Genomic DNA, 7,841 nt, shown 5'->3' with positions numbered 1-7,841 from the left:
AGGGGGCGGGGCCTAGCCGCCGGGGGCGGGGCTTCGGGGCGGGCGCGCGGGTGCGAAGCGCGGGGCGGGCGCGGGGCGGGCCTGGTGCAGGGCGCGGGCACGGTGCAAGGCCCCAGTGCGCAGCACACCCTCATGGCATGGCCCCGGTGCACGGCACAGCCCCGGTGCGCGTTGCAATGCCCGGCACAGCCCCATTGCAAGGCCCCAGTGCGCAGCACGCCCTCATTGCATGGCCCTGGTGCATGGTTGCAATGCACGGCACAGCCCTGATGCACATTGCAATATGCAGTGCATGGCCCCGGTGCATGGCACAGCCCCGGTGCAAGGCCCCAGTGCACAGCACACCCTCATTGCATGGCTCCGGTGCACGGCACAGCCCTGGTGCGTGTTGCAATGCACAGCACAGCTGTGGTGCACATTGCAATGCACGGCACGGCCCTGGTGCAAGGCCCCAGTGCACAGCACACCCTCATTACGTGGCCCCGGTGCATGGTTGCAATGCACGGCACAGCCCTGATGCACATTGCAATATGCAATGCATACCACCCCCCCACCCCCTCCCGTGCATGGCACAGCTTTATTGCATGGCCCCACTGCATGGCACGGCCCCAGTGCATGGCCTCAGTGCACGGCACAGTCCCCCATGTCCCACCCCAGACCACCCGGCTGCACGTGGGCACCGCTCGCCCGGCCCCCGCTGTCCCCTCCCAGCCCGATAAGGCAGCCCTTTCACCCAAAAGGGGCCCCAGCCCGCCGTGCACACTCAGCTCTTTCCCAGCCCCGGCTATTTAAAGCCAGCGGAGTGCTCAGAGCCCTCTCCCTCCCCCAGCACCGCCGAGCCCTTGGACTTTCCTCCCGCAGGACCATGAGCGCCCACCCGGCCGCAGCACCCATCTTCGCGGATGGCGAGGACTGCCGGCAGGCCTGGCGGGGGGCAACGGCCGCCTACGATGCCCCGGACGCCCACCTGGAGATCCTGGGGAAGCCGGTGATGGAGCGCTGGGAGACCCCCTACATGCACTCGCTGGCGGCCGTGGCCGCTTCCAGGGGTAACGGGGACCCGAACGGCACGGGGAAGGGGTCGGGGTGGGGGGGGGGGTGCTCCCCGCATGGTGGTGACACTTGTGCGCTCGTGTCAGTGGTGACACATTCCCAAATGGGGATGGGACAGCTTGGGGGAGGAGGAGGAGGGGGTCCGGCCACCACCTGCCCTCATTTCTGGCACCGAGGCGGGGGGGCTGCAGCAGTTTGCAGGGAGCGGTTGCTTCTTTCCATTGCAGTGGGCTTGGGGGGATTTAAGGGGGGGGGACAGGGGACCGTTTGGGGCTGGGGGGGCTCCATATGTGGGGTCCAACCCAAGCCAGGGCTGCAGGAGGGAAAGCAGAGCCCCGCACGTGCTCGCCTCGCCCAGTGTCCCCGGGGAGGCACAGGGCCCCCCCAGCAGGGTGCGGGGCCCCCCCAGCGACCCCTCTCGTCCCCAGGCGGCCGCGTGCTGGAGGTGGGCTTCGGCATGGCCATCGCCGCCTCCAAGGTGGAGGAGTTTGCCATCCAGGAGCACTGGATCGTGGAGTGCAACGAGGGCGTCTTCCGGCGGCTGGAGGAGTGGGCCAGGACGCAGCCACACAAGGTCAGGGCCGTGCCGTGCCATACTGTGCCATGCCAAGCTGTGCTGTGCCATACCGTGCCGGGCCGTACTATGTCGTGCCGTGCCATGCCATGCTGTGCCATGCCATGCCATACTGTGCCATACCATGCCATGCCATACTGTGCCATGCCGTGCTGTGCCATACCGTGCCAGGCCGTAGTATGTCGTGCCGTGCCATGCCATGCTGTGCCATGCCATGCCATGCCATGCCATGCCATACTGTGCCATGCTGTGCTGTGTTGTGCCATAGCGTGCCAGGCCGTACTATGTCGTGCCATGCCATGCTGTGCCATGCCATGCCATACTGTGCCATGCTGTGCCATACCATGCCATGCCATACCATGCCATACTGTGCCATGCTGTGCTGTGCTGTGCCATACCGTGCCAGGCCGTACTATATCATGCCGTGCCATACCATGCTGTGCCATGCCATGCCATGCTGTGCCATGCCATACTGTGCCATGCCAAGCTGTGCTGTGCCAGGCCATACTATGTCGTGCCATGCCATGCCATGCTGTGCCATGCCATGCCATACTATGCCATGCTGTGCCATAGCGTACCGTGCCATGCTGTGCCTTACCATGCCATTCCGTGCCATGCCATACTGTGCCATACCATACCATGCCATACCGTGCCATGCTGTGTCATACCATGCCATGCCGTGCTGTTGGGCACGGGGCCGAGCCCTTTCCATGTCCCCGCAGGTGGTGCCACTGAAGGGGCTGTGGGAGGACGTGGTGCCAACGCTGCCGGACGGGCACTTCGCTGGTGAGGCACTGAGCCCAGGCAGTACCTGGGGGGCACAGGTGGTGTCCCCGGGGACCCCCCCACCCGTCCCATGGAACGGCACACCGCTGCCTGTGGGTGCCAGGGGCACGGGGAGCAACTTTAAATAGGGAAAAAGTAGAAACAGCTTTTTTTTTTTCCACTTTTCCTGGGCAGGAATCCTGTACGACACCTACCCGCTGTCGGCAAAGACCTGGCACACGCATCAGTTCGCCTTCATCAAGGTACCGCGGCGGGCACAGCCCCTGGGGGGTCCCGGGGGGGCTGAGCCCCGCACCTCTCACCCCCGCTGCGCCGCAGGACCATGCCTTCCGCCTGCTGCAGCCCGGCGGGGTCCTCACCTACTGCAACCTCACCTCCTGGGGCGAGCTGCTGAAGACCAAGTACACCGACATCGAGAAGATGTTTGAGGTGAGGGGGTTGGGGGGGGCCCAAAGCTGCCCCCAGCCCGGCCACCTCTGGCATCCCCCTGGTGCTGTCCTGACTCGGTAGCCACTGAGCAGCACAAACCAGGGCATCTCGTGGCCTTTAACTCATCTGCGAGGGCTGGGAGCTCAGCAAGGAGCATTTAGAAGGTCCCAGTGGGGCTCCCCGCAGCCTCCCCGTCCCCATGGAGCAGGATCTGGGGCTCAGCACCATCCGGAGAGCTCAAACCATCGCTTCTCCCCTCCCGCCCCTCTTCCCTCGCAGGAGACCCAGGTTCCGCACCTGGTCGAGGCCGGGTTCAAGAAGGAGAACATCAGCACCACGGTCATGGACCTCGTCCCCCCCAAGGACTGCCGGTACTACTCCTTCCACAAGATGATCACCCCCAGCGTGGTGAAGCACTGAGCGCTGCCCCGGAAAGCACGAGGAGGAGGAGGAGCTGATGAAGCACCAAGGAGCGCACAAATTCGCTCTCCTCTCCAATCCCTCAATTCAGCAGGAATTCCAGAGCTCGGCTCTGAGCATTCAGCCACAGGGGTTCGAGCACTCGTTTGCTCTAAAATACCGATCATTTTTTTAAATCATGGGGTAGCTTTCGGAGCTCAAGACAAATAATCTAAACAAGGCAGGAGAAATGGGGAGAACCAGGCAGTTTGAGGCAGATTTGTTAGAATTGGATTTCGACTGCTCCCGAAGCAACTTTCCAGTGAAGTTTCCTCATATTTTTGGCTAATGTCTATTTTAATAAGTTCTGATTCTTTTGACCCTCTTGCAGTTCAATAGCACATAAATGATGTTTCCTTTCTCTACCCAGAGGGGATAAAATCCATTAAAACAGAATGCAATACACAACTGCTTCCTCTGAGCAATTTATTTTTGTCGTTCCAAGTGCAGGTGTAAATCTGCAGCGACTGCTCCTTGTCCTGAGCTGCTGGGAGCCCGACACACCGGGCTCCTGTGAAGCGTTCAGTACCAAAGCCTGCAAGACCCAGGTTTCAGGCTTCCCCTCTCCTGGGGAGGCATTTCTTTCACTCAGGCAACTGCTTTTTTAATTCAGGTTTTAGACAAGTTAACGCACTTTAGGTAAGAGTGATACGTTAAAGAACAGCATCTTAACCACGTACTGTTTTATTGGAAGGCTTGTGACAATACTTGTTGTTTTGTGCGTACGAAAGCAAGCAGGTGCCCCCGGTGGGCAGTAAGTGGGTAGGTCATAAATAAGAGGCTATTTCCTGTACCAGATCTGAATCTTCTTCTCTCGTTTGATTTTCTTCTGAAGCTGCAGGATTCCGTACAGCAAAGCTTCTGCAGTAGGTGGGCAACCTGAGGGAAAAAGAAAGCCCGTGGGGCTGCCAGCTCTACTGAAATGCAGTCACCAGAAGGAGAAGCAGCAAAGCTACAGGTTTTACCCCAAAGCAGGCTGTGATTTCTCTCTGGCTTTGTGTGTCACAGGCTGCAGAGTTCGTGTAAGCAAGAGGAATGCAGTTTTAAAGAAACCAATGTGATGATCTGTTAACTCCCACTGACTAAGAGCTCTCGCACCCCAAATCCCCACCTGCACAGGCTCACATTCTCCCACTGATTTTCAGACCCATTGCTCGAACTACAAATTGAACTTCACTCCTGCTCTGAGTGCTGTGGCACAGAGGCTGCCTTTCCTACCTGGCACGTAGATGTCCACCGGTACAATGCGGTCGCACCCCCTCACCACCGAGTAGGAGTAGTGGTAGTAACCCCCGCCGTTGGCACAGCTGCAAGAGACGTCAGGGCTTTGTTAAACCACGGTGAAACATTAGCAGGAGGCAGAGGAAAACATTAACCTGGCGCCCAAGCTGCTGTGAGGCAAGAAGCCCACTGACAGTTACAGATTTTACAGTAAGTGCCAAGTTTTGTGCCGTGGCCGCCGAACGCAGAGCTGTGTCCTCCTTGTGAGCCCTGGCTGGAAGGCAGAGCCTACGCTCAGTCACGTTTCAAGCTGAATCAAACCAAACTGAACCATTTTCACAGCTCTTACAAAACAGATATTCAGAGGGTCCTTCCTCACACTGCAACCCCCCTTTTTTTTCCACATCCACAGCAAATGAACTCATCCTATCCCCTCTGAGCCCTGGCAAAACGTCTGACCCCAACCTCGGTGACACCAGGAGGTGAAGATGTGAGTTTCACTAAGCCAACACCACAGCTTCGTGGAGCCAGAGCTCCACAGACCTCCTATTTTATGTTGCACAGTAGAAACATTTTGAAAGCTGTAGTCTAAATGTGAATTCTGAGATTCTGGAAGTACACAAGTCCCCAGCCTCTGACAGCTGCAAAAAAACAAAAAAAGAATCTTTCACTGGGAAGACTCCGCAGTGGTTATCCTCCTCCCCCTCCTCAAGGAGGAATCTTTATTTATTTCAATAACAAAGCCTCTTGGTCCTCTTTATAAAATTTAAAGGGTTGGAAATACAAACGAGGGCTGGGGTCCCCTCCGTCACCTCCCCACTCACGCAGAGACACCTGAATTCCCCCATCAAGGGTAAGACAAGGAGGATGCCCTGGCACTTACCTCCCCATGGAGACCACGTAGCGAGGCTCTGGCATCTGGTCGTAGACCTGCAGAGCACAGACATTTCAGACCGCTTCCCACTTGCGTGCAGCGCACGCAGCTGCACGTGAGGCGTCCGCCACCGTCCGTACCTTTCGGAGAGCCGGGGCCATTTTGTTTGTCAGGGTGCCCGCCACGATCATGACATCAGCTTGGCGGGGACTGGCGCGGAACACGACCCCGAAGCGGTCCATGTCGTAGCGAGGAGCTGCCATGTGCATCATCTCCACGGCACAGCACGCCAAGCCAAACGTCATCGGCCACAAGGAGCTCTGCAGCAGGAGAGACCTGGGTTATGGGGGAGAAGGCTGAAGGAGGGAGCTGAAACCCGCGCAGGTGACTCACAGAAGGAAGGGCTTTCAGAGTTGATCGGACAGAGAAGGAAACAGAACAAGAAGAGAACGGTTTTAAGGTTTGTTGAATCAGAGCATCACAAATGAAAGCGGTGTTCACCGTTAAACAGGAGAGCAAAACCCACAGCTTCTCATCTGCATAGAGCAACCACTCATCACGAGGACTACACAAAGCCAGAACGTGCCTTTTGCCTGTTAACAGCAGCCAGCTCTGGTCAGACAGGCAGCCCTCGCTGCTTTGCGGTGCCCTCTAAGTGCTTCTCTCCCACACCGACACAGCACCCCAAGTGTCAACCTCTGGCCAAGAAACCTGACTATTTTCCTGCGGAGCCTGAAGAATTTCGAACCTATTTTTACCCTTAGCAGATGGCACAAATCCATTTTCAACCAGCACCTTGCAGCACTTGATACCATTTCTCCTTAGTAAGCACAAGAGTTTCAGCGACTCACCCTTCGTGCCCAGTTGATCAGGTCATCGAGTTTGGCGACAACGTACTCCCCCCTGCTAGAGGGGACGTAGGACTTTTTCTGGACAACAGCTGAGCTCTTTTGCTGGACTTGGAGAGAACTAAAAGCAAACAGCGCAGTGGTGTCAGTCTGCGATTATCAAGTGTTGCTCTAGAATACGATAAATAGACTCAAGGAGCTGTCATCCCATAAAGAATCCATGGGGCATTGCTTACGGACAATCCCAAACCCTCTGCTACTGCTGCAGACTGTTTATGGCAGTTCTTTTTCCCCCGCTGTGGGCACATGGATCAGGAAGAGAAATTATAGAGGGTGCCTGGCAGGTTCCTCTCCAGGGCTTGCAGACTGACAGCAGCCTGCCAGCTAATCCTGGGCTTTAAGAGTGAGGTGAGGAAAAGACTTTCAAGCACATGCAGGAAGAGCTATGGCAATCAATGTTTCTTCCCTTCACAGCTGAGGGAGAAAGGACACGGCTGAGGAACCTGCCTTGAAGCACGGCGTTACCTGTCAGCATGGTCAGCTGCCGGTGTCTGATGGAGCAGCTGAGTGTGAACAGATGTCACAGCGCTGGGCCTGTAAAAAAATAAGAATAATAAAAAAATAAACACCGCACCTCGGTGCCACACAGCCACAAAGCCTCCCCGCGCTGCCCACACGTCCCCTGCCACCCCCACCTCGGCCCCGCAGGGACAAACACCCCCAGGAAGGAGAGCGGCCTCTGATCAAGTGCTCTGATGCAAACCATGAAGAGAAAAGGGCCCGGTTTTAGCAGCCAGCTCCCTAACCCCCAGGGACACAGCCCCCAGGTCTCCCCAGCTGGGGTGGGGGACGCATGGGGGCTCCCTGCCCTGAGCCCTCCAGCCCCAGCCCTCACCTCAGGGCCAGCACGCCGCGCCGAGCGAGGCCGAGACCTGCAACGAGAGCACGGGAGAAATCAGCCCCGGACAAAGCCCGGTACCGGGGAAGGGCCCAGCCTCGGTTAAGGGCTCGACGCCCGTCCCGGAGCCCTCAGAGCCCGGCCCTGGAGCCCTCAGAGCCCGGTCCCGGAGCCCCCAAGCCCGGCTCCGGAGCCCCCCCGAAGCCCGGCCGTGGCCCAGCCGAGGGCCCCAGCAGCCTCCACCCGGCCCCGGTTCCCCCTCGCGGTCCCGGTGCCCCCGCAGAGCGCCGTGTCCCGTCCTCTCCCCGTCCCCGCTCACGGCCCAGCGCCGCCATCTCGCCCGCAGCCCTTCAGGCAACCTCTGGGCGCGGTGTCACCCGCTAAGCCCTCCGGGCTCGGCCCCGTGTCCGTGCCTCACGGAGCCGGCCGGGAACTCGAAGCAAGGCGGCGGGGTTCCGCGGGCGGCAGCGGTAAAACGATGACGGGGGGGAGGAGGCGGAGGGGAAGAGAAAAAAAAATAAATTAATTAATAAATAAGGAGTCGAAGGGAGGGGCGTCCCTGGGTGGGCTCGAACCACCAACCTTTCGGTTAACAGCCGAACGCGCTAACCGATTGCGCCACAGAGACCGCGCTGCCGCCGCGGCCGCCGCGCAGGCTGCTGTGGGCACCGAGCGGGGGGTGGGGGGCGGCCCGAGGGT

General features: G+C 58.8%; 2 protein-coding genes and 1 non-coding gene across 3 annotated transcripts; 1 reads left to right on the top strand and 2 right to left on the bottom strand.

Moving 5' to 3' along the window:
- Positions 1 to 747: 747 nt before the first annotated feature.
- Positions 748 to 3,709, top strand: GAMT (guanidinoacetate N-methyltransferase). The gene is made up of 6 exons (XM_035348398.1): positions 748 to 1,049; positions 1,482 to 1,627; positions 2,350 to 2,413; positions 2,588 to 2,655; positions 2,732 to 2,842; positions 3,122 to 3,709. The coding sequence occupies exons 1-6, from the start codon at positions 866 to 868 to the stop codon at positions 3,260 to 3,262; spliced, it is 714 nt and encodes a 237-aa protein (XP_035204289.1). The 5' UTR covers positions 748 to 865; the 3' UTR covers positions 3,263 to 3,709.
- Positions 3,710 to 3,967: 258 nt separating this feature from the next.
- NDUFS7 (NADH:ubiquinone oxidoreductase core subunit S7) lies at positions 3,968 to 7,578 on the bottom strand. Its single transcript, XM_035348406.1, has 8 exons — positions 7,462 to 7,578; positions 7,140 to 7,176; positions 6,770 to 6,838; positions 6,248 to 6,365; positions 5,537 to 5,716; positions 5,406 to 5,452; positions 4,520 to 4,608; positions 3,968 to 4,180 (listed from the first exon to the last, which is right to left on the bottom strand). Exons 1-8 carry the CDS (start codon positions 7,475 to 7,477, stop codon positions 4,083 to 4,085), a joined length of 654 nt encoding a protein of 217 aa, XP_035204297.1. The 5' UTR covers positions 7,478 to 7,578; the 3' UTR covers positions 3,968 to 4,082.
- Positions 7,579 to 7,696: 118 nt separating this feature from the next.
- Positions 7,697 to 7,770, bottom strand: TRNAN-GUU. Its single transcript has one exon. It is a non-coding gene; the product is annotated as a tRNA-Asn (tRNA).
- Positions 7,771 to 7,841: the final 71 nt, after the last annotated feature.

The sequence above is a fragment of the Oxyura jamaicensis genome, chromosome 28 (assembly GCF_011077185.1).
Source record: "Oxyura jamaicensis isolate SHBP4307 breed ruddy duck chromosome 28, BPBGC_Ojam_1.0, whole genome shotgun sequence".
Classification (NCBI taxonomy): Eukaryota; Metazoa; Chordata; class Aves; order Anseriformes; family Anatidae; genus Oxyura; species Oxyura jamaicensis.
The sequence above is the reverse complement of the archived record's forward strand: the minus strand, read 5'-3'. Positions and strand labels throughout refer to the sequence as shown.

Excerpts from the sequence above, each read along its gene's own strand:
- NDUFS7 (XM_035348406.1), bottom strand. Across the intron at positions 6,839-7,139 it reads CGCGGCGTGCTGGCCCTGAG|GCCCAGCGCTGTGACATCTG; the intron begins GTGAGGGCTGGG and ends ATTTTTTTACAG. Across the intron at positions 6,366-6,769 it reads GCAGCTGACCATGCTGACAG|TTCTCTCCAAGTCCAGCAAA; the intron begins GTAACGCCGTGC and ends GTTTGCTTTTAG.
- GAMT (XM_035348398.1), top strand. The coding sequence starts at position 866 with ATGAGCGCCCACCCGGCCGCAGCACCCATCTTCGCGGATGGCGAGGAC. Across the intron at positions 1,050-1,481 it reads GGCCGTGGCCGCTTCCAGGG|GCGGCCGCGTGCTGGAGGTG; the intron begins GTAACGGGGACC and ends TCTCGTCCCCAG. Across the intron at positions 1,628-2,349 it reads CCAGGACGCAGCCACACAAG|GTGGTGCCACTGAAGGGGCT; the intron begins GTCAGGGCCGTG and ends ATGTCCCCGCAG.